Genomic DNA, 27,906 nt, shown 5'->3' on the forward strand with positions numbered 1-27,906 from the left:
GACACACCAGAAGAGGGCATCAGATCTCATTACAGATGGTTATGAGCCACCATGTGGTTGCTGGGAATAGAACTTAGGACCTCTGGAAGAGCAACCAGTGCTCTTAACCTCTGAGCCATCTCTCTAGCCCCAGATAGTCTTAATAATGGAAATTCTTAGAAATATTAATGAATAGGAAAGTTCTATCTTCTGTAGTAGTTAAATGTAAATCTGATTGTGTTTTCTTACATAGAAAAACTATCAGATTACTATTCTTAGGTATGAGGGTTTCATCTTTCTGGGATACTTAAACTAACACAAGAAAAAAGAAAAAGAATGGTTATAGACAAAACCTTGGTAATATACAATTCTTTGAAATAAACAGTCAATAAAATGACTCTTGTACTTTGGCTATGTAAGGTTCCTAGTATTTATGACTGCTATAAGCTAGAGGATGGATTGAATGAGTCTTTCAGTGGCCTTTCATTGTAGTCTTAGAACAGTAGGTTTATTGTGTTTTCATTACAAAAAAGAAAAATGAGAGTAAAAATTATTGCTATCTTTTATTTACAAAAAAGACTAATTTACAGCAAAAATAAAAAACCTAGAAAGAGCACCATTTTAGAGATTTAGGAAATTTCATCATGATTTCTTTGTTGCTGTTCTCTACAACTTCATCTGGGATTTTGTTTTGTTTTGTCTTTTGTGAACTATCATATAAGTAGAGTGATCGTATATCTTGGGTTTCTTTTCCCCTAGGTAGTTGAGTTATGATGTCATCATAACATCCCTTTTCTTGAAAGTATCTGAGTTTAGATAAGTTGTATGAACATAATTTTAAGCATGTTAATTAGCTAGCTTGAGATTTTTTGCTTAAGTTTATAGTAGAAAAGTATGGTGCATAAGTGTACCTCCTGAAATGCTGGACCAGGAATTTGGTTATAATAAGGCAGGCAGTATATTGAGTCTTCACTGGTTTTTTCAAAACAGAGAGGACAAACCATTAATTGTTTCTGAAAGACAAAAGATGTTTGTCAGTCATATCTGACATCGAGGATGGATGGAAGGACAGGTTGACAAGAAACACTGAGTGTCCCAACCATGGTTTAGCTCAGAGCTTTATTAGTTAGGGCACTAGTAGGAAAATAATACATATTTTTTTTTAATTTAAAATTATCTTTGCTTTGTTTTCTATAATGTAAATCTTATTTATGTTATATCATAAATAATCAAAGAATTTATGGAGACATCTCTTTCTGTCTCAATTCATTTAACCTTGTTTTCTCATTTTTTATTTTAACTGTTTTTTGACTCATTGCCTTTTCTTATCTTTAATCCATTTTAAACTGTGCGTTACAACCTAGGAAGAACACTTAAGTTACTGTTTAAATCGCCACAGAAGGTGGTTTTTCTATGGCGATGGTGGATTGGGTAACAGTGCTTACTTTGCCCATGACCCATGATTAGTTACAGCTTTATCTTACATTAATTAAATATATAAGATAAAATGTTTTATATTCAACACTGTTTCTTGGTTTGGTAACAACAGAATCATTTTTTATGCATTTTATTTACATTTTCCAACATTTGTAATCAATGTCTTTTGATCTTCCAAGATGTCTCTGAGATTCCCCCCCCCCCCCCCCCCCCCAGCTCTTTCTGCCAGTACCCTCTTAGGTCTTAATGTCTTGGCTTTGTTGTGACTTTCCTAAACTGATGGTTTCCTTGCCTTTAGTTTACCCCATTCTATCAGTTGGTATTACAACTTGACATGTTTTTCAAAACATACTGTCACTAACCTGTCTTAATTCTTGTTGCTTTAGTAAAACTTTGTTTCCTTAGTATGGCTTTAAGGGTCTTCATAACCTCATGGTTAGCTTTACTAGTGTTAAATGACGTCTTGCATCTTCTCTATGTACAGCACTGCATTTTCTTAGGTTTTGCTTTTGTTTGTGGTTTTGTTTCATTTATACTTGCTGTATTCCTCACCTTGCATGCAACTCACCCTGCCCCCTGCAAATACACACTAAATTATCTCTCAGACTGTACATCAGGTATTGAGTTATATTTTACTCCAGTCTGTTTAAATTCTCTGAAGATGAAATTAGCATGCCTTTAAAGGGGCAAACACAGGTAACTAGTGTGCTCGATATAGTAGTAGAAGTATGTAAAAGTCTGATTATGAGTGCTAAATGACTTGGACATTTAATTAATAGGATGCAAATAATGTCTTCATGAATGTTCACTTAAAATGCCACATGTATGTCCTGAGAAAACGAATCTGTTCAAACAAATGTCATTCTGTTTCTGAGTGTTAGGGATAGAGAGTAATGACTGAGTAGTCCTATTGACTGATGTAGTTTTTATAGGTTTTTATAGAGCATAAGATCTTGAGATTACTATCTCAAAAAATATTGTTAGGGCTTCTCTTTGTGTGTCTTTTATTATTCATAGCTTTCTGATTTGGAAATCAACAGATGGGTGCTATTCAAAGCTAGCAAGAGTTGTGAAAAAATACTATTCTGAAACTTTGATAAGAGATTGTTCAAAGGCAGCTCTTAAATGTGAAATAATTTTTAATAATTTCTTTGGGCATTTTTATTATCTTGAGCAAGAAATTTGTTGAGTCTTTTGAGAATTATATATAAAGAAAATCATAAGGGGGTAAACTTAGTAGTTAAGAGCACTTGTTACTCTTTTAGATGGTTCACAGAGTCAGTATGGTGGCTCATAACCCTCCATATCTCCAGTCTAAGGGGATCTGATACCCTCTTCTGACTCACTTGGGCACTAAGCATGGATGTTGTATGCATACATACATGCAGGCAAAATTCTCACACAAAGTAAATACCTAATAAAATTTGAAAAAAAAAAAGTCGGGGTATAGCAAAAATGTTTGAAAATAGTATTACAGGCCTAGAATTATTTGAGCCAGTTCTTAAATGAGGAGTTGAACTTTGCTGTTCAATGAGATGGCTTGGAAAATAGATTACTCAAAGGTATGCAAAAGCTAACATGTACGTAAAAGTAATATGTTTACATTTTCCTTGTATATTTATTTTTTGTAAATTGTATGACATTATAAAACTTTCTTTTTCTTCTTTTTCCCCTTTCAAATAGCTTTTGCCTACCAAAAAGTTTTGGGAACCTGATGATTCAACAAAAGATGGACAAAAAGGCATATTTCTTGGGGATGATGAATGGAGAGAGACTGCATGGGGAACTTCTCGTAAGTTATTGGTGTCTGGGTGAGAATTTTGAATAAATTCAATTTTTTTATTTCAATTTTTCAAATTGAAAATTTTTTTGCTTATCCTTTAACGATTTAGGGAAAAGTTTTGTGACACCTTTGTTGATTATAGCTTAGATTTCTGTTTTTGTTTTTCTGAGACAGGATTTTTCTCTATAGCCATGGCCGTCCTTAGAGCTGGCCTCGTAGACTGGGCTAGCCTGGAACTCAAGAGATCTGCCTGCTTCTGCCTCTGTAGTGCTGGTTTTAAGGGCGTAGGCCACCACTGCGTAGCTTTAGTTTAGATTTTTGTAACAACATTTATGCCTTACATGACAATACACTTTATTGATTAGATAGACTTAGTACAGGATTTTAATAGTTGTTTTCTTTCTTTTGCTTTTTAATTAACTGGTGATAAAAATTTGAAAACTACTAGAGGACTCATTAACTAGAATTTTCTGTCTTAAATTCTTTTGGGTGACAGTTAATCTAATTGCGTTTCATTCTAGCATTGTAAAACATTAGCCACATCTAGAAGTGACATAAGTTGGTGATACAGATCTCCTAGGAACAGAGCAGTTAAAAATAGTTTTGATTCCTATTAAGTTGCAAGGAGAGAGTAGATCTACAAAACTACTAGGGGAAAGGAACTTGGCACATAATGAATTATAACCTGTAGAAATCTCAGTATTTATAAATTTTTAAAACATTTTGGCCAGGCAGTGGGGGCACACGCCTTTAATCCCAGCATTTGGGAGGCAGAGGCAGGCGGATTTCTGAGTTTGAGGCCAGCCTGGTCTCTAGAGTGAGTGCCAGGACAACCAGGGCTACACAGAGAAACCCTGTCTCGAAAAAAAAAAATCATTTTGACTTATTAAAATGTTTGAATCAGATTTTAGGGGTATATAAATAAATGTTTCTTTACAAATATTTTCTCTTTTTATTGCTGAGTATGATACAGTTTGTATATGCTATACAAAGTAAACAAAATAAGAAAAATCCAAAATTCCTAACCATATATTTTACAAATCACATTCCATTGGGGGTTGAATAAGAGTCAAGACAAGGCACTGCCTGAGGTCAGAGGACATAGTGAGATCCTGTCTCCAAAAAAGAAAGAAAATTCTTGAGCCAGTGAGAAGGATAAAAGCTCTTACTGCACAAACCTGGTGACCTGCGACTGATGCATATGCTCCATGGCACATGTGCATCTCCATATATATTATACACATAATAATAAAGCTTTAAAATTATTTCTCTGCTTCTGGGAGAGGTCTAATCATATATATTATTATTTCCTTGCAGCTAAAGTGATATTGTAGTCAGTTTGGTTACTTTTTTCTTTTTTTTTTTTTTTTTTAAAGCATGTTTCAAACTGTGGGCCTTTGGAACATGGTAGTTTCTATAACTAAAATACTCTCACCCTTTATTGTCTTACTTTGTAAGTCTACCCTTACTTTCTATGCCACTTAAATATCATTTCCCTTTTTTTTGGATTCACCTTAAGAGTGGGAAGAATCAATTCCCCATGTTTTATATTCCTGTAAAATTCTAGGTTGTTTTTGAGGGACTTTATCCTATTTTAGATTACTCCTTATTAAATGTAACCCTGGGTTGGCCTGAACCTCAGTGTAGTAGACTAAACTTGAAATACTGATAATCCTCCTTCCACCTCTCAGGTGCTGAGGTCAGGGATGTGTACCATTATACCCATCTTAATACAATGTTAGGAACCAAACTTAGTCTCATGCATGCTTGGTAATCACTACCAGTTGAGCTACATCCCCAAGTCTCCATACTCATTCTTTCTGTATGTTGACTTGTTTTATGTTGACTTGACATGAGTACAGTTATCTGAAAGGAGGGACTTTAGTTGAGGAATGCCTCCAGGGAAATTCCTTAATTATTGATTGATCAGGGAGGGCCTAGCCCAATGTGGATGATGTGATCCACGTGCTGGTTCTACAGTTCTGTAAGAAAGCAGTCTAAGCAAGCCATAATGAGCAAGACAGTAACTGCACTCTTCCATGGCTTGTACATTAGCTCCCACCTCCAGGTTCCTCACTTGCTTGAGTTCTGCGCTCAGTGCTTTTGATGATGAAATGTTACATGGAACAGTGAGTGAAATAAACCCAAGTTGCTTTGGTCATGATGTTTTATCACATCAGTAGTAAGCCTAACTAAGACAGGTGGTTCTTGGATTCCCCATTGAATCATAATAGCTATCCTGAGTCACAGTATATACTAGTATTTAAACTGTGAAGGTGAATGTTTAAAGGAAAGGGTATAATGACACATCTTTTATGGATACAAGTGGGAAACAGAAGGGTCTTAATAAGAACTAATGAAAGTACCATTTACTTGAAAATTATAGCAATGAAGTAAGTGAATATACCCACAGTATTAAGGACTAAAACTAATTGAGATTGCTTCCTTTCGCAAATGAGCCAGAGTTAACTAATAGCCTTTTGCTTTGTTTTTGTTTTTTTTTTTTGTTGTTGTTGTTGTTTTTTGTTTTTGGTTGGTTGGTTGGTTGGTTGGGTTGTTTTTTGGTGGTTTTGGTTTGGTTTTTTTTTTTTGGTTTTCTTTTTTTCGTTTTTTGTTTTGTTTTTGAGACAGGGTTTCTCTGTGTAGCCTTAGCTGTCCTGGAGCTCACACTGTAGACTAGGCTGGCCTCGAACTCAGAAATCCACCTGTCTCTGCCTCCCACGTGTTGGGATTAAAGGCGTGTGCCACTACTGCCCAGCGCCTTTTGGTTTCTTTAAAAACAATTTCTAGCAATAAAAACTTGGAATATGGGGCTGGAGAGATGGCTCAGCTGTTAAGAGCACTGACTGCTCTTCCAGAGGTCCTGAGTTCAAATCCTAGCAACCACATGGTGGCTCACAACCATCGGTAATGAGATCTGATACCCTCTTCTAGTGTGTCTGAAGACAGCTACAGTGTACTTATATATAATAAATAAATCTTTAAAAAAAAACTTGGAATACTGCCTCTTTTGTAGATTGTATTTAAATTATGCTAGCTCTCAGATGTTACATGTTGGGTGCATAATTTTGTTCTAAAATAAAAGAAACTAGAAACTATTTGCGTTTCTTACCATGCACATAAAATTCTGAGATTTAATTGATTCCCCCCCCCCAAACTTATTGGAATTGTGTTAATAACTGGGTTTGTGTGATGCATAACTGAGCTTGGGAACTGCACCTCTTGGGGTTTGTTTGTTTGTTTTGTTTTGTTTTTTAATAGGTTTAATTCCTAAAGGTTTAAGATCTAGAAACAATTCAGCCTTCAGAGTCATTTTTCTGCCACATTGATATATTTTGGCTTGACTCTTTTGCGTAAGCCTTTATTACTAAATTAAATGAAATCTACAAGTTGCCTTCTGACTTTCCATCTGTATTTTCAAGAAACATGTTCTTAGGTCAGTGATGTGATTCAGCTGGTAAAAACATATTTGCCATAAAGCTTGACAACTTGAGTTCGATCCTGGTGCCATGCCAATATGAAAGGAGGGAACTAACCACATGTAACTTGTCTTCTGACTTACACAAATAATGTGTCATTTGATAAAAGATGTCCCAGCTATCCAGAATGAAAGGTTGTTTATTATAGCAAGACTATTACAATAAAGGGAAGTACTGGTTTTCCTGAAATTGATATGTTAATTTGTAAACTATATTTTACTTGGTTTAAAAGTAAAACTGTATTATGTTTTTCTTCCAAACAGATCATTCAATGTCCCAGCCTATTATGGTGCAGAGAAGATCTGGACAGAGTTTTCATGGAAACAGTGAAGTAAATGCAATTCTTTCTCCGCGCTCAGAAAGTGGAGGCCTTGGTGTGAGCATGGTAGAATATGTATTAAGTTCCTCTCCTGCTGATAAATTGGATTCTCGATTTAGGAAGGGAACTTTTGTAAGTATTTTAAATATAAATTTAATATTTTCATTGATTTTTGTGTGTGTGTGTGTGTGTGTGTGTGTGTGTGTGTGTGTGTGTGTGTGTGTGTTTGTTTTATGGCATTTTTCTCTTTTAGTTCTTCCTTTTGACATAAGATTTTACAATATATAGCCTTGGTTAGCCTGGAAATGACTGCCTAGACCAAGATAGCTGAGTCATGCCTCAGTCTCCTGTCCTGGCATTACAAATATGGGAAACTGCTTCCAGTTTAGCAAGCTTATTTTTCCGTCCATAGAATTGAAAGAAACTTTTAAGTATTTACAATTTGTTTTCTTTACTTAGTTCATGAAATTATAGAATGATTGCAAATACTTATGTTTTTATAACTGTTAACAAAACCAAATCAAATTTTAAACTTCCTTTGCAAAGGAAATATTGCTTACTCCTGATAGTACTTAATCTGTACCTAAATCAAATTCTGTAACAATTAAATACTCTAATTTGTGGTGTTACTGCTTTTCCTGTACCGCTATAGTTAAGGTTGACTTAGCCCTTCTGTTATAAATCCCTAGTTTTTTGACCTTTGCTAGATTAGTTCACTTAACAAAATTAAATTGTTGCTTTATTATTACATTCACTAGAGGGTAGTTTTAGACTACCTTTTGGTGCCTTTTTTCTGTTCTATTAAGTATTGAGAATCAAACAGATTCTTTTTCCTCAGGGTACTAGAGATGCTGAAACAGATGGACCTGAGAAAGGAGATCAAAAAGGCAAGGCTTCTCCATTTGAGGAGGACCAAAACAGAGATCTTAAACAAGATGATGAGGACTCTAAAATAAATGGCAGAGGTTTGCCAAATGGAATGGATGCCGATTGCAAAGATTTTAAGTAAGATTTTTAACTTTTTCAAGAAGAAAAACCTCTCTTTTAGGAGTTATTACAGTTAGTTGATGTGATTGATTTAGATGGTTTTTCCAATTTAGGGTTACTTTATTTCCTTTGTTCCTTGTGTTAAATCTGGATGAAATTTTTTTTTAAATAAAGTTAATCATCATGAGTCATTAAAAATCTTCAAAATCATATCTAAAACGGTGTTATGTTGGAAGCTTAATGTTAGAAGCTGCTATTTTTGTCTTATGAACTAAATTAGAACCTTTTTCATTGCTAATTAGTGACTTACAGGTTTAACATGATTTTTCCTCTCCCCTTGAGTTGTGCTTGAGTATTTTGCAGTGGAGTTTTTCTTTTGTATTGCCATATTAACTACTTTTTCGTCCCCTGCCATTTGTTTTTTCTTTTATCTTAGATATATGAGGCAAAATTAGTTTCGTAATCAGTGGTTTTCTTACACTATATGAATTGTACTAATATATAATTGCTTCTTCAAATATGAAATAGCTTTTTTTAAATTAGATTTATTTATTTTCATGTATGTGAGTACACCATCGCTGTCTTCTGTGTCTACAGCAGAAGAGGTCATTGGATCCCCATTTGAGATGGTTGTGAGCCACCATGTGGTTGCTGGAAATTGAACTCAGGACCTCTGGAAGGGCAGTCAGTGCTCTTAACTGCTGAGCCACTTCTCCAGCCCCATGAAATAGTTTTTTAAACTTGGAGTTCTTGAATACTTATTTTTTAGTTTTTTCTAGCAATTAAATGTGGGGTTTTTTGTTGTTGTTGTTTTGGTTTGGTTTTTTCAGTCATTGGCTTTAGATTAAACACTGCACACTTACCTGTGTGCTAGAATGTTGATGTTTCAGGCTGACCCCTGCAGTTTCTAGCTAGTTGTCAAGCTCCACCTCATGAACCATGGAACATTACTTGGTGCATTTTATGTTCCTGCATTTTCTGCCTTCACCTGACACAGAATAATAGTCTGTTAAAGAACCATTTTCATCTGTTCCTACTGCAAAAAAAGCATCCAGAACCAGTAAACCTTCTTTGACAAGAAAAAAAAAATAATGTTCTTTATTTAGAATCTTTTCTTGATTTTTCTTTTCTGCTACTAAGTTTTAGTGAAGGTCAGGCATTTAAAACTTGGTTGATTTTATATATTTATAATTGAAGTGTTAACACACCATTAACTATAGCAAGAAAATAGCACCACTGATAACACAATATTTTTTTTTGTTCTCTGCTTTTGCTATATTGAGTTGTTTTATGTGAAAGATTATTGCTCCCTTTTAAACATTAATATGAACATCTATATTTGTGGGGTTTGTTCCATTAGATTTTAAGTATGTGTTTGAAATTACTAGTTAAATACAGTGTCATTTAGTACTTGATATGTAAAAATGCTTCGGAAAAATAGCTGTGGCTATATGGTCTCTTTCAAGTTTATCATTAAAATTTGTAGTAACATGTCAGGAATACATATACATTACTGGAATGAAGTTTAGGACTATTCCACCTTTTTAAGTTGACAAATTATGGTAAGCTCGGTTTTGGTTTGTTTCGTTTTTTTAATGTTTCAAGTGACAAAAACCACAAAAGGCAGGTATAGCTAAAGACAAAACACATTTGAAATCTAATGTGTAAAAACAGTGATTGACTTGGAAGTAGTATGAATGTTTTAAGTACTAAGTAGTCTGTACTTATAATTAAGACTTACTTTGTAAACTGCTGTGTATGTGATAGCAAACTTACGCCAATCGGTACATCTTAAATTAGAGGCTGTTTGATGAATAAACAGTGGTGTTTGAGGCAGGTAAAACACTCACTACTACTAAACAGGTACTTATGCTTTGAACGTGCTATGAATACATAGTTTCTCAGCAGTTCACCTAGATTAAGATTCTTATATACAACATGTATAAGAGAAGATAGACTAAGTTAGGATCAAAAACAATGTAAAAAGAATTTTAGAGGGGCTGGAGAGAGATGATGGCACAGCAGTTAAGAGCACTGGCTACTCTTCTAGAGGTTCTGAGTTCAATTCCGAGCAACCACATGGTGGATCACAACCATCTATAATGAGATCTGGAGCCCTCTTCTGGCCTGCAGGTATACATGCAGGCAGAATACTGCATTAATAATAATAATAATAATAACAACAACAACAATAATAATTCAGAAACATGAACTATGTTGAGAAGAGAAACAAGTGCTGAAATTGTAATTCAATATTAGTGAATTTTTTGTGAAAATTAGGGTAGCATGGTGGAGCAGTGTTGGTATTTTTTTTTGTTATATAAAATTGTGTGTGTGTGTTCTATATACTTTTAAGTTTTCAAAAATTTCCACATTTACATTTAAACAGAAATAATTTGTTATAGTAAAGATGGTCTTTGGTTAGCTATTTATCATATGGGGCTTTCATAAAGGCTTGCTGTTTGGCTGCTATTCTCTTGCTTGCTCTTTCTCCTGTTCTTTTAGCTAGAACTACCCAGTCTTACATTTACTCATAAGGAAGCAGGTGCAAAAAAATAAAAGGATTTGCTCAGAAAAACCCTTAAAAGTCATAGTTGTGAGTCAGCTTTTGTTTTAGTTTAGATTTCTTTCAGTCACAGAAACCATAGCCATTATGTCTGGTTAGTTTTATGGTAAGTGGAATTTTGAGCTTTGCCATATTTTTTATCTAATAGTTGTTTTTTATTCTTAATTTTTGTCTGTGGCTTTAGACCAAAGTTTCAGGTACTGTAGTTCTAAATTTTGACAACTTTTCTTACCTGTGTATTTGTCTTACCTGTATAATTGAGTTATATAATTATGCTATTCAAATTGAAGAGAGTGATAAAATTAAAAATTCTGAAACTGTTATCTTAGTACTTACTAAATAGGAAAAAATATGAGAAATGGAGTGGTTGATGGCTCAGAAAGCCTTATTTATTCTTCATATTTGGGAACTTTTTTTTCCCCCTTTCATACTTCACTATTTTTCCCTTTGACTTGCTACTTTTATTCATAATTGCTTTTCTTTTTTCTTTATTTAGTCGTACTCCTGGAAGTCGTCAAGCCTCTCCAACTGAAGTAGTTGAGCGCCTTGGCCCTAGTACTAATCCCCCAGAAGGATTGGGTCCTCTTCCTAATCCGACAGCGAATAAACCACTTGTTGAAGAATTTTCAAATCCTGAAACTCAGAATCTGGATGCAATGGACCAAGTTGGTCTGGATTCCTTACAGTTTGACTATCCTGGTAATCAGGTACCCATGGATTCTTCAGGAGCTACTGTAGGCCTTTTTGACTACAATTCCCAACAGCAGGTAGAGATACTTGTTTAAGAAACCACTAACACTATCACTAGTGAAACCTCAAGTTATATATATAAATCATTAGGAATGATAAGGGTTTTGACATTTGATGCTTTATTGATTAAAATGTCATTATGGTTAAGAAAGTTCTTCAAATAACTTTAAAATAGTCACAGCTTTTTAATGAGAATTGCAATGTTTTGTATTAATCTTTGTATTAAATATTTTCCTGGATAGCTCTTTCAGAGGACTAATGCACTAACAGTTCAACAGTTAACTGCAGCTCAACAGCAGCAATATGCACTAGCAGCAGCTCAGCAGCCACATATAGGTAAGTCTTTGTGAATTACCCATTTCAGTATTAGAAAAAATGTTTCCTTTTTATTTCTTAATGTCTTCTTTATATTTGTTACTTTCTGAAACATCTCTGAGGTTAGTAGTAACAGATCACATACTAAGGATTATGATTAATGGGGGAAATCATTTTGATACTTGCATCATTAGTTAAATCTGTCTATAATTTGGGCCAACAAGATGTTTCACTGGGTTTGTCACAAAGCCTAATGACCCAAATTTGATCTTAAAATCCAGGATTATGGTGAATGAGAGCACCAGCTTCACAGGTTATGATCTGACCTCAACATGTGTTCGGTGACGTGAAAACACATGCACACATACATTTGAAAATTTGAAAATTTATACTTGATAAATGTTGTTAGTTTTTTTAAAGATTTTTCTCAGTGGATAATTGATAATCAAATATCCAGAAATAAAGTATTATTATTTATATAATCTGTTATTCAGTCAGAATGCTCATTTTTTAGGATTAATCAAAAACAAGAGTCCCAAGAAATTTTCTGTAAAATGAACTTTTTTGATATCTAATTCTAACTCATATGAATTAACTCAACCATATTTCTATTACTGATAAAATTCAAGTTTGGTGCATGTTTTGCTGTCTATATTAAATTACTAGTTACTTTTGTCTTTTTCTTGTCTTTCCTACCACTTGCACATCTTTATTGTTTAATAATATAGATAATAATTAATATGCTAATAGCTGTTTTGTTTTTCTTCTCAGCCCTCTGATTCTGACCCTTTTAATAGTGGATGTAGAATAAAATAAGTTTAATGGTAATATATTTGAGGGCTTTTTAAAAGGTAATAATAGATTATGAAATTTAACAAGTATGAGGAGTTCCTCATACCCTTCTGCCTAGTTTCTTTTTTGGGGTAGGGGGGTCTTTGAGACAGGGTTTCTCTGTGTAGCCTTGGCTGTCCTGGATCTCACTCTGTAGACCAGGCTGGCCTCGAACTCAGAAATTCGCCTGCCTCTGCCTCTCAAGTGCTGGGATTAAAGGCGTGCACTACCACCGCCCAGCTAGTTTCTTCTAATCCTCCTTATATAATTGTAGTATTAAAACTAGCAAGATGATATTAATATAGGACATACATAATTTTGTATCATCACTATAGATCTAACTACTTGATTTTGGATAAACTTAATTTATTTCCTAGCTGCAAGTGTTTTGTAGTAGGATTTCTTTGTTATTTTTCCTTGTGTTTTAGGGGGCCTTGGGGGAGGCTGGGAATTGAACTTAGAGCCTTACATGGGGTCCCTGGATATCTCTCATGGAACTGTTTCCAGCATAAACATTGTCATAAGTGATACATAATAAGGATAATTGTTTTCAGTAAAAACTATGGTTATGGAAGTTAGCATTTTTGTTTTTGTTTTGTTTTCAAGACTTTTTTGTTTTTGGGTTTTTTGTTTTGTTTTTTTGTAGTCTTAGCTGTCCTAGAACCCACTCTGTAGACCAGGCTGGCCTCAAATGTACAGAGATCTCTGCCTCCCTTTGCCTCACCATGCATCACAACTGCCCATCTCAGTTAAATTTTGTTTTGCATGTTAAAGTTTTTTTTCAGACATCTAAAAATTATGGAACAGCTCTTCGCTTTTTTGTGAAAAAAATAGGTAGCACTATAAGCTTGCTTGGTTCATGTAAAAAGGTTAATGATAACTATTAGATGCAACCTATTAAAAATAAACATTGTACACAGAGTACATGCTTAAGTCAGAAGGAAAAGGCGGGGTTGTATAGATGGTTGTAAATTTCTGCAGTACAGGAAATCTGAAAATCTGCAGTGTTTAAAGCCTATAAAAGGCTAGGGGATAAATGACCAGAATTGAGAGACTGAGCCATGCCAACCATATAAGAAAGAACAACCCCCTCCTCCATAGGGTGTCTGTAGATTGGGTTAGGAGGCTTGACTTGCAGAATATAGTTGAGATGATCCTGGTGAGAGAATTCACATAGGGTAATGTTTGAAACAAAAAGGACAGTGGAAATAAGAACAATCAATAAGATAAACGGTCTTAACAGGAGTGTACAAAGAATTCTCAAAGGAGATAAATAAAAGAGCCTTAAGGTTCATAAACCATTTCAAAAGTGCATTTACAGCATTTAAAGATCAATTTTGCTTTGTTCTTCCATGAACCCTGAATAGAGGTGGCAAGGGAGTGAAGACAAGACAGATACACAGACAAGGAAAAGGCTGATTTTGGAATGAATTGGGCTATCAGTAAGAGAAGATTCAGCATCCCACAAGTTCTGCATGCTTATTATAGATCATTGAATAGGGAAGTGTCATTATTGCATATAGCTGAAGAAAGCAGGCTTAACTCCCCAAAGCAGGTTCTCTATGGTAGCAGAGCAGTCTTAAGACTGTAAACATCTGGAGGGAGAAAGTTATGGACACTGTCAACATTGTTTTGCTGTACCTCTGAGCTTTGCCACTCCCATGTGGTTGAGACATTGGATAGGGTCCTTGACATAGCAAGTCCATGTTAACAACACACATTGTGTCAGGGCTTCCTACTCCCCACAAAACTTGGCATGGTGGCACTCTCCTTTAATCCCCACACCAGGGAGGCAGAGACAGCCAGATCTTTATCAGTTTGGGACCCAGCCTGGTCTAAATAGAGAATTCTAGGTTAGCAAGGGTTGCATAGTGGAACAATTTTCTGTGGGGTGGGGATAAGTTTAAGACATCTAAGATTATGTAGAGGTCTTGAAACTGCAACATGATGTGAAAATCATTGAAAATGCAATTCGTCAGTTGACTGCATTACTGTATGGCTATTACCTAAGAGAAAATTGAGAAATCCTCTAGAACATTGAGATAGTCTATAGTGCCCAGGACCTGACAGAGGAGAAGCTTGGAGCAGAAAGGGGGAGTGTGAATGAGTTTCAGGCCAGTGTGGTCTACACTAATTCACCCAAAAAATAAAGGAAGGAAGAAAACCACTTTGCTTTGAACTTACTTGAAAAATTGAAAAAGAAAAAAAAAAAAAAACGGAGAGGTGCTCAACATTGAAAAATTTCAATTTTCCAAATTGGAATTTTGGTTTATTATATTCTTGTCAGAATTCTAGTGGGGATTCATTTGTTTAAAATTTGGATATTTTGTTTTTGATGTTTGTCTCAGGAAAATGAAGTGTAAAACTAGGACTTGCTCAACTATATTAAGACGACTATTACTTATGGTGATTAAAACTATGGCATTGGCCTAGAAAATACATAAGTGCATTGGTGAATAAGAACACTTAATAAATAGGGTGTGTGTGTGTAGGGAAGGATGATAGTATGAATTACAAGCTTTAAAAAAGTCATTTATTTAGTATGTATGCATAGAGGAGTGGGAGGGTATATACTTGGGCTTACTTGATAGTCTTGGCCACAGCACTTTTACCCACCAAACTATCTGGATACCCCACAAACCCCAACTTGTTATGTAGCCAAGGATGACCTTGCTCTTGCTTCCACCTTCCAGTGCTGAAATTACATATGTGTGCCACCATGCCATATATGTCAATTTTAATCTTGACCTTTCAAAGCAGTGTATAAAAATGTTTGTTTATAAATAGCTTGAGATAATTGGTTCTCTCTTTGCGGATTGAATTTTTAAATTAAAAAGTAAGAGTTAAGAAGTAGTGGCCCTTGGGCTGGAGAGATGGCTCAGTGGTTAAGAGCACTGACTGCTCTTCCAAAGGTCCTGAGTTCAAATCCCAGCAACCACATGGTGGCTCACAACCACCGGTAATAAGATCTGACCCCCTCTTCTGGAGTGTCTGTGTACTTACATATAATAAATAAATCTTTAAAAAAAAAAAAAAAAGTAGTATTGGCCCAGTTTGTCTTGTTGGTAGTAAAAGAACCATAAATTTACTTAGTTTAGTGTTTTACTTTACTGATCAGATTGGTAGAAGACAACAAAATTTGATAGGTTTCTCTTTTGGAAAGTTGTAAATGGCATATGTAATTTTGTGATGCAACACATTTTAAAAAGTAAATCCTAGCCTTCCAGTTTCTTTTTTGGTGGCCTTAAGTAGAACATCAATACTAGTATATAATTTCCTATTCCTGTAATAACTAAATCCATAATAGATAAAACCAGTGAAAACTTAATTTTTTTTTTTTTAGACTTTATTATTGTGTGTGTTCCTGCACCCCTACATGAATATACATGAGTGCCCAAACAGGCCAAAAATATTGGGTATATCTAGGCTGTAGTTACAGCAAGTTGTGAGATGCTTGAACTTAGTTCCTCTACAAGGCCAGTTGTGCTCTTGTACTAGGGAAAAATCTTGAAACTTTTGACCTGGGACAGGGTTTAGAATACAATCCTGAGCAAAGGATGCTAAGTATAAGAATAGTCTTGAACCCACATCTTAATTTTTTATCCCCCAAAAACTGGTTTTGAAAAATTGTTTTGTTACGTGTGTCTGGCATGAAATTGTGTGGGTTTCAGCCTATATCTTAGAAATCCTGTCTTAAAAGGGAAAGGGAAAAAACAAACTCATCTTTATCATCATTATCTAAAGCTGGGTCTCTAACTCCTTTAAGTTTATTAAAATATTCATTTTCATTATTTCCTTCCCTTTTCAATTTGTCTTAGTTACCTTTCAGAAGAGACAGTTGTAGTAGTGCATTTTCAGCAGCTGGCAAAGGGTGTATATGGTAATTGTCAGTGCCTAGAAATCTTCTCTTTTGATAAGAATACTGCAAATACCTAGTTTTCAATCATTTTTGGCTTTTACCTAACCTGTATGGGCTTATATTAAGCTCAAAAATAGACTTACCAGAGAAACTTTAAAAGTTACTCTCTTTTAAACTCTTTCTTGTTGCTCTATTGTCTTGATACCAAAAGTTTCATAAAACAGCTGTTGTTCTATCTTTTTGTAAATGGGGTTATTCAGTAAAACTTTAAATTTAAAATTTAAAAGTTTAAAATTACCTTATCATGTAGGGTCCCACCCCAGATTCAGAATAACAATGTTTTTACCTAGTGAAGAAATGTTTTACATTTTCATTTATTATTTCTCACCCTTTTAAATATAGCTGGTGTATTCTCAGCAGGCCTTGCTCCAGCTGCATTTGTGCCGAATCCATATATTATTAGTGCTGCTCCTCCAGGGACCGACCCGTATACTGCAGCAGGATTGGCTGCAGCAGCAACATTAGCAGGTAACTTGTTTATCCTTGTTGCTTGTTATGAATTTGGTTTTAATCTTGATATAAGGTTTGTTTTGGGAGGAGTAGGGTGGGTAGTCCATGAGTAATTTGAAGTTCCTCTGAGAAACTAATATATTGTCCATAATAAACTGAAATTTGCAGAGAGAGTTCATTTTTCAGTTATACTATTACAGGGCAGCAACAATAACTCTTTTTCATCCCTATGTGTAGTTGGTTTATATTTCTAGCTTATAGTTTAGAAATCCTACAATGTGGGACCTACATCTTCATATTAAGTAACTGATCCTAATAATATAAAATAACTGATCCTAATAATCAAAGTAAAGTGACGTTAGTTTTTCAGAAATAATCTGGAGGTAGATGAAATTCTTGAAGAGAATGTATATCTAAAACATTTCTTAAGCATTACAAGCACGCTGGGTGCAAACAGTATGGAAGGAATTTTATTGACACTTGTTCTTCAAGCCAAAGCTGTATTAATGCTTGTTTAAGTTAGGGGAAACTTGCATACTAGTCAGGTGCAGTCTTATTGACAGGCTATTTTGCTGGTCTTGAGTAAAGTCATTGGATGGGGTAGGTTGAATTGACTACAGATACAGACATAAGTTCAGTCCTTAAGCATGGTTTATATTGATTGTAGAGGCAAGAATGTGTTACTGTCATTCCTAGGTTCACTTGCATCAGTCTGGTGGCATAACTTTGAAAATGTTACTGCTACTTCTGTGTTAAGAGATAAATGATTGTCACCAGTTAGTATTTATGACTGTTGGACAGTCCATCTATTTGTGGAGATTGACAGCTTCCAAACTTAAGACATTACTTTACAAAGTGAGAGAAAAAAACTAATTTCAAATTCTTTTTTTGCTGTCTAAACTACTAAACTGAAAGAAACCTGTCAGTAGCTTTAGATGTAGAAGTTATACCACTTGATTCCCTAAGTATGTATAGTTTTCTGGTGCCATTTAACTAGATATTAATATGCTGATGTTAGTAGATATCTGCTTATTTGTGTGTGTGTGTATGTGTGTGTGTGTTTGTGCATGCTCCTGTATATATGTGTGTATATACATTTATCCACAGGACTGAGAGAAGTACCTTCAAGAGGTCATTTAGTACATACTCCACAGTTAGTTAACTTAGGCTTTTTATTAGCACCATGACTGTTCAGCAGAAATGCAGTATAAGCCAGAAAATACGGTTTATTAGTTATTTAGTTAGCCATAATATAAAGTAATTCAGTAGTATTTGATTTGATCCAGTGTGTCTAAAGTACTGTAATTTCATATCTAATGTTTTTAAAATATATATTTTGCATTGTTCTTCATGCTGAATCTTCAGAATCCTAATATACTTGTGTAAAACACATCTTGATTAGGACTCTTGTTCAGCTTCCACACTAGTAATTGGCTATGTTGAATAGACAAAGGCTGTTGGTAATTTGAGTTGTTTTGTTGTTGTTTTTTAAAACACTTTAATTTTTTAATGTGTTCTGACATTCTTTATTGTAGGTTGTGATTAAATCACTATCTTTAGAAATCTCTAATTTATTTGCCTTTAAGTTTATAAGTGCTTTTAATTTTAGTGATTTGATTATTTATTCTGGGCTCTCTTTTTCTCCTATACTCTGTGAGGTTGGGTTTTTAAAGTAAAAAAGTTAATTGCCCTAATTTGATTTGACATATTTGTTGTATCTGTCAAAAATCAGGACATTTTTGTCAACTACTTTTTTGGTGGACTCATTAATCTGTATAATCAAGTGTCTGGAACAAAATAAAATAAAGCAAAGAGCAAAGCCAGTTCATTTTATTTCCCCTTAGTTTGCTCTCTTTACATTTATGTATGTATGTATATATGTATGTATGTATTTATCTTTGAGTCATCTAGCTCTGGACTAGATGACTGTTCATTCCCCTGACCACTGATGTCTCACATCTGTTTTCATATAACTCAATTGCATGTAAGGATGGTGACTAGTGCTGTTCAAATAGGAAAAATGTCTTTAAACTAAAGGCTTAAAGTTCATACACTGTGAGCTAGTTCCCTAGTTTTCTTACAAAGTAATAGTTAAGTTTTAACATCAGAAAATTTATTCTTACTGAATTAATGAATTATTTTTAAGTATTACAGTTTTATGGTATCTAATGTATTTCCTTACTATTTATGTCTATGTTTGACCCATATATTGGCAGTCAATACATGTGAGTGTGTAAGTGTCCTATCAGTTCATTGGTATCCTTGTGTTTTACTTGAATCTATTCAATAAAGCCACTGCTGTCATGAAATCTCTTTTCCTATCTTTGATAGCAGTAGTAAGCTGGGTATGGTAATGGTGCAACTAATTGGGAATCTGAAGCAAGAGTTATGAGTTTGAGACTAGTTGGTTACAAACTGAGACTGTGTCTCAAATTTAACAGAAACAAACCCATACCTGACATGTCTTAAAAGAATTAGAAAGAGTGTGGTTTAATAGCAAGTGTGAGGGGAAAGATTATAATAGATATGCTCATCTCTTACGTCTTAGATTTGTCTCCTTTTATAATTTTAATGGTAACTGATCTTGTATATAAAATTTAGTGACTTTTTTTTCTTTTGGTGGGCCATATGGGGTTTAGGTCCAGCAGTGGTTCCACCTCAGTATTACGGTGTTCCATGGGGCGTGTATCCAGCCAATTTATTTCAGCAACAAGCTGCAGCTGCGGCAAGCAACACAGCCAATCAGCAAGCAGCATCACAAGCTCAGCCTGGACAGCAGCAGGTAGGCCTTTCTTTGTGAAATAATAAATAAAGGATTCTTTGAGTTCCTGGGATTTAAAACATGTCTGTTTCCTCAGTAGATAGCATGGAAGTACTTACTTTTGTTTTAATTTTCTGATCAGCATTTAAAAGTTTGGTGTGGTCTGGCATTAGTGGCACACATCTTTATTTAATCCTAGCACTTAGGAGGCAGAGGCAGGTGAATCTCTTGCTTGAATCTGTTTGAGGCCAGCCTGGTCTATAGAGTTAATTCCAGGCCTGCCAGGGCTACACAAACAAACCCTAAAACAAAAATGGTTTGGTATGTCCTGTTTTCATCATTTTGCTTTCTTCAAATGTTAAGTAATTTTGAAGTTTTTGTTTTGTTTTGTTTTGTTTTGTTTGATTTTTCGAGATAAAGTTTAGTTTTTATTTTATGTTCTGTTTTTATTATATGAATATTCTGTCTGCATGTACCTGCATACCATAAGGGGGCTTCAGACCCCTTTATAGATTGTTACGAGCCATCATGTGAATGCTGGGAATTGAACTCAGGACTTCTGGAAAAGCAGCCAGTGCTCTTAACTGCTGAACCATCTCACCATCCCCATAAGCTTATTTTTATCACTTCTTAAAAGTTGCTAGTACGGCTAGGTGGTGGTGGTGCACATCTTTAATCCTAGCACGTAGGAGGTAGAGGCAGGTGGATTTCTGAGTTCGAGGACAGCCAGGGCTACACAGAGAAACCCTGTCTAGGAAAAAAAAAAAAGTTGCTAATATACCTGAAGTGGTTGGTGATAAGTGTAATCTCCATCACACGGGGAAACTGAGATGAGCCCATCATGAGTAGTGAGGCCTTGTTTCGAGAAACATCAAAATAAATGTTCTTGATGTCTATATCAAAGAGCTTGCTCCTTCATTTGTCTTCAGATGTTTAAGTAGTTACATAATATCATTTTGTTTATTAAAAGGAAATATTTAAGTATACTGTTAATTATGAAAAGATGAGACATTTTCACTAAAGAGTACTTTTAATTTCCCAAATAAAGTATTAATTAGGTGGAGTTTTTTTCACAGGGCTTTACTATAAAGCCATGGTGGGTCTCAAACTCACAGAGGTCCTCTAGTCTGTGCCTTCAGAGACAATTTTTGGAAGGGCCTGAAATAAAATGATCTTGATAAGTGTAAACACAATGTTGCTAAGTGAGAATTCTGGCTGCTGTGTTTATGGTATTTCTATATAGCAACTTAAATACTTTGTTGTTTGTTTGGTAGGTAGTTTTTGCTATGAATTTTCTTTAATACTTTTTAATGGACGGTATTGATTAGCTTAGCCTTTGTATCTCATAGCATCATTTAATAATTTATTTAACCCTTATCTTGTGTGTGTGCACTTAGAATGAGTCTGCTCTACCAGGAATTGCTTGGATATTTGTAAAATGTATTAATTATTTCACCATGCTTATGTTTTATTATTTTAAGAGCTTTCTACCTTATTTTGAAGTTACTTTGTTATTTTTCACATTTAGGTGTTATGCTCTTACAACAAGTTCTTACTGTGCTAAACTTTCCTTGAATTCCGAAGTTTTTTGTGTGTTTTGGTTTTTGGTGGGTTTTTTGGTTGGTTGGTTGGTTGGTTGGTTGGTTGATTTTTGGCTTCACACCACAGTCTCATAAGGGTGAATTCAGCCTTAGAAAATAATTTTCTGAGTTCAAGGCCAGCCTGGTCTACAGAGTGAGTTCCAGGATAGCCAGGCCTACACAGAGAAACCCTGTCCCCCCCCCAAAAAAAAACCAAAATAAATAAATAATTTAAATAAATTTTGATAAATAATGATATTTTAAAATTAAATAATTTAACTCTTTAGCCATTTCTCCTTTAGTTGGCTCTTTTAAAAGGAGAATAGTAGGGCATAAATATTAGAAGTAACCTACCCAGAGACTTAGACCCTCAGTGTTACTTTATAGAGTGTTATAGTTGTCAAGAACCAGGAGTGTTGTTTCTTTGTTAGTCAGGGTTTCTCTGTGTAGCCCAGGGCTTTATAGCCCTGGAACTTACTTTGTAGACCAGGTTGGCCTCGAACTCAAAAAACCACCTGCCTCTGCCTCCCAAGTGCTGGGATTAAAGGCGTGCACCACCACTGCCTGGCTGTTTCTTCGTTTTTATGGTGGAAATGATTTATAACTTTTCATGTTAAATTTATATTTTATTTTCCAAAAATATACAAATTCTACTGTGATATGTATAGAGTTGTCTAAGATGAGTTATTGCTATATTCCTTTAACTGAGTTACTTGTCCTTTCTAGGTTCTTCGTCCTGGAGCAGGGCAGCGTCCTATTACTCCCAGTCAGGGCCAACAAGGGCAGCAAGCAGAGTCACTTGCAGCAGCTGCAGCTGCAAACCCAACTTTGGCTTTTGGTCAGAGTCTTGCTGCAGGCATGCCAGGTATATAAGTAGTTTGGTATATAACTGTAGTTTGGGGAAGTAGTCATTTTGAGGGTGGGAAGGGAAGGTCAATAGATTTAAAATGTTAAGTGAGGAGTGACCAACTCAGAATCTTTGAAGCTTTGACTATTTTTTAATGTATTATTGAAAACTCAGATTCCATCTGGGTAGTGATGGTGTATGCCTTTGATCCAAGCACTTGAGAGGTAAAGGTAGTGAGTTTCAGGCCAGCCTGGTCTACAACATGAGTTTAGGGCAGTCAGTGCAAAGAAAGCCTGTCTCAAAAAACAAACAAACCCCCCTGAGATCCAGATACTAATATTTGAAATGAAATATTTTTGTTTTGAGAAATCCAGTTTTGGGAATGACAGTATAGCAGAATCCTTAACACAACTATCAAGGGTTTTTTGTTTGTGGTTGTTTGTGGGTTTTTTTTTTTTTTTTTTTTTTTTTTTTTTCCTTTTTAACTGTTTCTGGTGTGAACCACAGCATTTTTTCCACTTCAATTAATATAGTAAGACAAGCTCTCACATTTTAAGATGACATTCTCCCAGCTGATTCTAGATTGTCAAGTTGATAACTAAAATTGGTCAGCACACACAATTGCCTATATCAGGGAAATTTACCTATGACAAAAAGCCAAGAGAAGCTGGAAAGATGATGGGTCAGTGAGTAAGAAAACAGGTTGCTCCTTTGGAGTTCCCAGTTTCATTCCTAGCATCCACATAGTATCTCACTCCCATGTAATTTGAGTTCCAGGACATTGAACACCCTCTCCTGGCATTACTGGTACCATGGTGGCAGGCATGTGGTACACAGACTACACTGCAAGGCAAACACCTATACATGTGTGGGGTTTTTTTTGTTTTTTTTTTTGTTTGTTTTTTTTTTGTTTTTGTTTTTGTTTTTTCGAGACAGGTTTTCTCTGTGTAGCCCTGGCTTTCTTGAAACTCACTCTGTAGACCAGGTTGGCCTCGAACTCAGAAATCCACCTGCCTCTGTCTCCCAAGTGCTGGGATTAAAGGCGTGCGCCACCACCACCTGGCACACTACCACATGTTTTTACAAAGAAAAGAACTTACAGAATCTCGTGTTAATAAATTGGCAAATATGGGCTTAGTAAATTTGCATTTTCATTTTATCTCTGCTTCATTGAAAACACTACGTCTGTTAACAAAATTCGTATCAAAAAATAGAAGCAATACTTAGCTCTCCGTTTACCTTCATAGCTACATTGATTCTCAACAAATACTTTCAGAATCTAATGTCTTTTGTTACTATCTGTTGACATATCCAGCCTTACATATTAATCTAGATTAGCTTTGCCTTGTCTTCTTTGGTATCTGTTCCTTTTGTTCTGTAAACATAGAATCTTTTAAAGGTAGTATACATGCATTAACATGTATGGAATGTGCAGTGTATACAATTCAACTAAAGCTGATTCTTTGTGTTCAGATTAGGGAAAAGGCATCAAATTTCATAAGTCTGTTTAGACTATATATCCAATTTATAGTATAAAATTTCCCCCTCACCATATAGGCATAATAAGACTTGAAAATTCTTTAGGCAACAAGATTTACAGGCCATGCATAACTGTAGTCCTGGCTTGAGATATCCAAATTTTAGTCAGTTTCAAAGCTGTTCCCATATAAAGGGATCAAGTGTATAACTTTATCTGTTCTTCTTGGTTTTTTCCTTTGTTTCTGTTCTTTAAGATCTTTATGAGGTCTGCTCCAGTCAAATCTAATTTTAGCCAGTTTTGATGGAATTCACAGCTTTTTTTTTTTCCCTATTGAAGCAGGCAAAAACCTCTTCCTCAATGCAACACATTTCTTTCTTTTCATTCTGAGATTATCACATACATAGGCTGATCTAATTCATCAGTTCTTTCTAAAATCCAGTGTATTTTAGCAGCTATGTCATCTGTCTTTTTAAATTGACCTTTAAAGAATAAAGTCAATAAAGCATTTAATCTATCTCTAGGAGATCCCATATCCCCCTTCTGTTCTCTGACTATTTCCTTTAAAGCATAGTTAGATCTTTTTACAATTGCTTAACCTGTACAATTTTAAGATAAATCTGTAATATGTTTTATCCTATAATGTTTTAAAAGCTGTTCTGTTTTATTAGATACATATGTCAAAGCATCATCAGCTTCAGTCTGTAAAAGCATCTCCAATATAGCCACCATCTCTGATAAATGTGCAATCTTAGAATTATTCCTTTCAAAACTCAAGGCAGAAGCCCCTTGGAATTCTGAATTTGGCATCAACTGATGTATTAATACAAGTAAATATTTTACATTTTTAAATTCTACAAAATGAAACATATAAAAGCTATGACATTGTTCTAAGGTGACTTCATTAAATTAATCTGTATTTCTAACTCAGTATATTTCTATCTCTGGATTGCCATTCTAATTCCTCAAGCCTTTGTGGATTTTCCTCATCTGGAACTACTTGTATGCTGTCGTTGTAGATTCCAGATCGTATTCTGAAGATTCTTTATTCTGATTTAAAAAATCCTTTAATCTCTCTGTTCTGTAACCTTTAATCTAATTATGCATTCCTTTGTCCTTTCCTTTTCTAAGTCTGCTTTATTCTGATCTTTTTTTAAAAGGACATCTAAAGTTGTAATTGTTCCTGAAAAAATAATTATTTATATGTTGATAAGCGAAACAAAGTCATACAGGATTCAGATGCATTGTATCATTGTGTTTTTCATTTTTAACACAAAATATTTTTCTTTTTGATCTCTTAACTCTCCTTAAGGACTTCCCAAGTATCTTACCAAGTCTGTTGATTTTTTTTTTTAGCTTTTTCCATTGTTTGCACATGTCTGTAGCTGGCATCTGCTGAGTCTCTGCCATTTAGCTAGTACACTGTACAGGCTGCCCTGTTGGTCCTTCTCTCTACAAGAGGGAACAGCAGGCTTTTCCTGAGGGCCCACATATGACTTCCACCCACTCTGAAAATGTGGCCCTGTGCCTCTTCTGGCTCCAGGTAATTGCAGCCTTCACATGCTGATTTCTCAGGGGCTCAGGATGCTCAATCATTCTGCCACCTGGGAAATATACAAAGGCTCTGGTTGGGTCTCCCTTGAAAGGAATATCTTCTGCTTGGCTAGGAAACTGCTCTAAGAGGTGATTGTTCCCTGCCTTTCCACCAGGGGCTTTCCTAATACATGGGTCTTTTGTTCTAACTTTGGATTTGTAGCTAAGTTTGGTGGAATACATGTCTATCATGATGGGTGCAGTTTGTAACTTTGGACTTTTCCACCCATATCCCAGTTCCTGAATAATGTCTCAAAGGCTTATCATTTATTAAAAATGTCTAAGCCATAGGTAGGCTTGTTCCCACTAGTTTGTAGCTTATACTGTTCTATATCTGCCATATGGCTAGTTACCTCTCCTTAGTTTCATGTCTGACTTCCTTCAAGCCCAGGTGGCAAAATCTTCTCTATTTCTCAGAGTTTGTCTCCCTGCCAGATGTTTCACCTTCTAATTCTGCCTCAGATTATTGGCCACCAGCTTTTTATTGACAGGTGATGCTTCCATACAATACACAAGAGATTATTATCCTTACATATATGTCTTCATTCAGATAAAAGGTCAGGGACTAAGTGGATCTCTTTGTGGACTATATTCAGAGTTTTGCTTTTCATTTAAAAATTTTAGAGCTGGAGAGATGGCTCAGCAGTTAAAAATACTGACTGCTCTTCCAGAGGTCCTGAGTTCAATTCCCAGCAACCACATGGTGGCTCATAACCATCTGTAATGCCCTCTTCTAGTGTGTCCGAAGACAGCAACAGTATACTCACACATATAAATGAATAAATAATAAATCTTCAAAAGAATGTTTTTAAAAAAATTTTTAGAATGTGTTGAGGAGGGGTATGGTAGCAAATTGGTTATTAAAAAGATAATTCTGGAGCATAAAATTATAAAGATGAGATAAGAGAACATAAACATGACAGCAATACAGTTGGACAGGAGTGGTGGTGATCAGAAGAATGGATGCATTTGAGAGATTTTTCAGGGTCAGATGAACACAAGTTTTGCAGGAAATTACTCTTAGGGAATTATATACATCATTTAAGTATGGTATTTTATTTTTGTAAAGAGTATTTGCAACCCAGTATCCAAATGGGGTAGCTTTTAGTTTCTAATGCAGTTGTTATAGACAATATGCTTTTTTTTTTTTTTTTTTAAGATTTATTTTATGTATGAATACACTGTTGCTGTCTTCAGATGCACCAGAAGAGAATGTTGGATTCCATTACAGATGGTTGTGAGCCACCATGGGCATTGAACTCAGGACTCTGGAAGAGCAGTCAGTGCTCTTAACTGCTGAGCCATCTCTCTAGCCAAACAATATGCTTTTTTAACATTTTTTTATATAGTTGAGGCATTGAGAACAAGTGTATAGGGGGTCAGATGACAAAAGAAATTCTGTAACAGATGGGTTATAGGATAGAACTTAGGATTATCAGGCTAAGCAGGAATTACCTTTATTTGTAGAGACCTCTTGCCAGCTGGACCATAATACTTTTGAGTGGGAGTACTATTTAAGTCTTGAATTTAGAACCTTTGTTGTGCATCAACATGAACTGTTGGTTGTCTTCTACATTTTGAGAATATAGTATTGTGTATAACACTACATTGGGATTTGCTATATTTACTTAAAATTCATGTGAAAGTGTTGACTCTTAATGTTAAAGGGCTTATCTCAGCATAGTTCAATTACATGAACTGAATTTGGCTCCGTTTGAAGCCACTTTGCTATTGTAATTTTACCAAGACTTTGCTTCTGTGTGGTTGTCAAAAAATATAGTTCAGAATGGTTGCGTTAGTATATTTTGGTATGTATTATGTTTTAGAGCTTATTAAGAGCATAAGAAGTTATTGATATTTTCACAGACAGTTGTCAAGCTCTTATCATCGTGAAAGGCAAACCTTTTCAAGCTGAGTTCCAGAAGAGAGTTAAAACCCTATTGCCTCAAAATGTCTGTTACTAATGGTTAAGTTTTCTCCTGTGCCTTTGGAGCAGTACTTATTAATGTACCATCCTTGGGAAAATTAACAAAGTTGTCATATGAGTCATTTGTGTGGTTTTGGTTCAGAAGAGAAATTCTCTTGAGAAAAACTACTTAGAGGTGAACTTCATTTTCTGGAATTTTTTAGAAATGTAAAAATGTTATCTGCCTCATACCCAGGCCTACAATAAAACTTTACTCTGTGAAAGTCTTTACAGGTAGACTCTTAGTAATCTTTTCTTTTTTTTTCGAGACAGGGATTCTCTGTGAAGCCTTGGCTGTCCTGGAACTCACTCTGTAGACCAGGCTGGCCTCGAACTCAGAAATCCGTCTGCCTCTGCCTCCCAAGTGCTGGGATTAAAGGCGTGTGCCACCATTGCCCAGCCGACTCTTAGTAATCTTGAGTTATCTGCTGAGATTATATTTTTAAAATTTTTTAAACTTTTGGGGAAGGGAGGGGTTTGAGACAAGGTCTCACTGTGTAGCTGTAGCTGTAGCTGTCCTAGTTCCCACTATGTAGACCAGGGTGGTATCTGTCTCAAACAACCTTTTTCAAAAATGCCAGCACTCAGGAGGCAGAGGCAGAGAAGCAAGTTCCAGGACAGCCAACATTACACAGAGAAACCTGTCTTGAAAAACTAAATAAAAGTAAGATTTGTTATATTTTGTGTGTATGAGTATTTTTGCCTAACTATATATGCTGAATCCCTTGAAATTGGTCATAAACTGCCATATATGTGTTGGAAACTGAACTTGTGTCCTTTGTAAGAAAAGCAAGTGCTCCTAGCCTCTGGCCGTTTCTCTAGCCCTCATATTTTACAATTTTAAAATGATTCTTTTTTTTTTTTTTT

At 35.2% G+C, this 27,906-nt stretch overlaps 1 protein-coding gene across 12 annotated transcripts in view; it reads left to right on the forward strand.

Annotated features, from left to right (window-relative positions):
- The window catches only part of Pum2 (pumilio RNA binding family member 2), a 79,342-nt gene that overhangs the window by 26,970 nt on the left and 24,466 nt on the right, over positions 1-27,906 (forward strand). For 8 of the 12 annotated variants that reach the window (XM_031357009.1, XM_031357011.1, XM_031357001.1 and 5 more), the window contains 8 exons: positions 3,100-3,208; positions 6,942-7,129; positions 7,836-8,002; positions 11,047-11,317; positions 11,543-11,636; positions 16,708-16,833; positions 19,455-19,597; positions 21,883-22,021. In XM_031357009.1, the coding sequence (XP_031212869.1) occupies positions 3,100-3,208; positions 6,942-7,129; positions 7,836-8,002; positions 11,047-11,317; positions 11,543-11,636; positions 16,708-16,833; positions 19,455-19,597; positions 21,883-22,021 (1,237 nt within the window). The remainder of the gene's footprint in view (positions 1-3,099; positions 3,209-6,941; positions 7,130-7,835; positions 8,003-11,046; positions 11,318-11,542; positions 11,637-16,707; positions 16,834-19,454; positions 19,598-21,882; positions 22,022-27,906) is intronic. The other 4 variants (XM_031357002.1, XM_031357010.1, XM_031357003.1 and 1 more) reach the window with 2 other exon arrangements.

Source organism: Mastomys coucha, unplaced genomic scaffold (genome assembly GCF_008632895.1).
Source record: "Mastomys coucha isolate ucsf_1 unplaced genomic scaffold, UCSF_Mcou_1 pScaffold6, whole genome shotgun sequence".
NCBI lineage: Eukaryota > Metazoa > Chordata > Mammalia > Rodentia > Muridae > Mastomys > Mastomys coucha.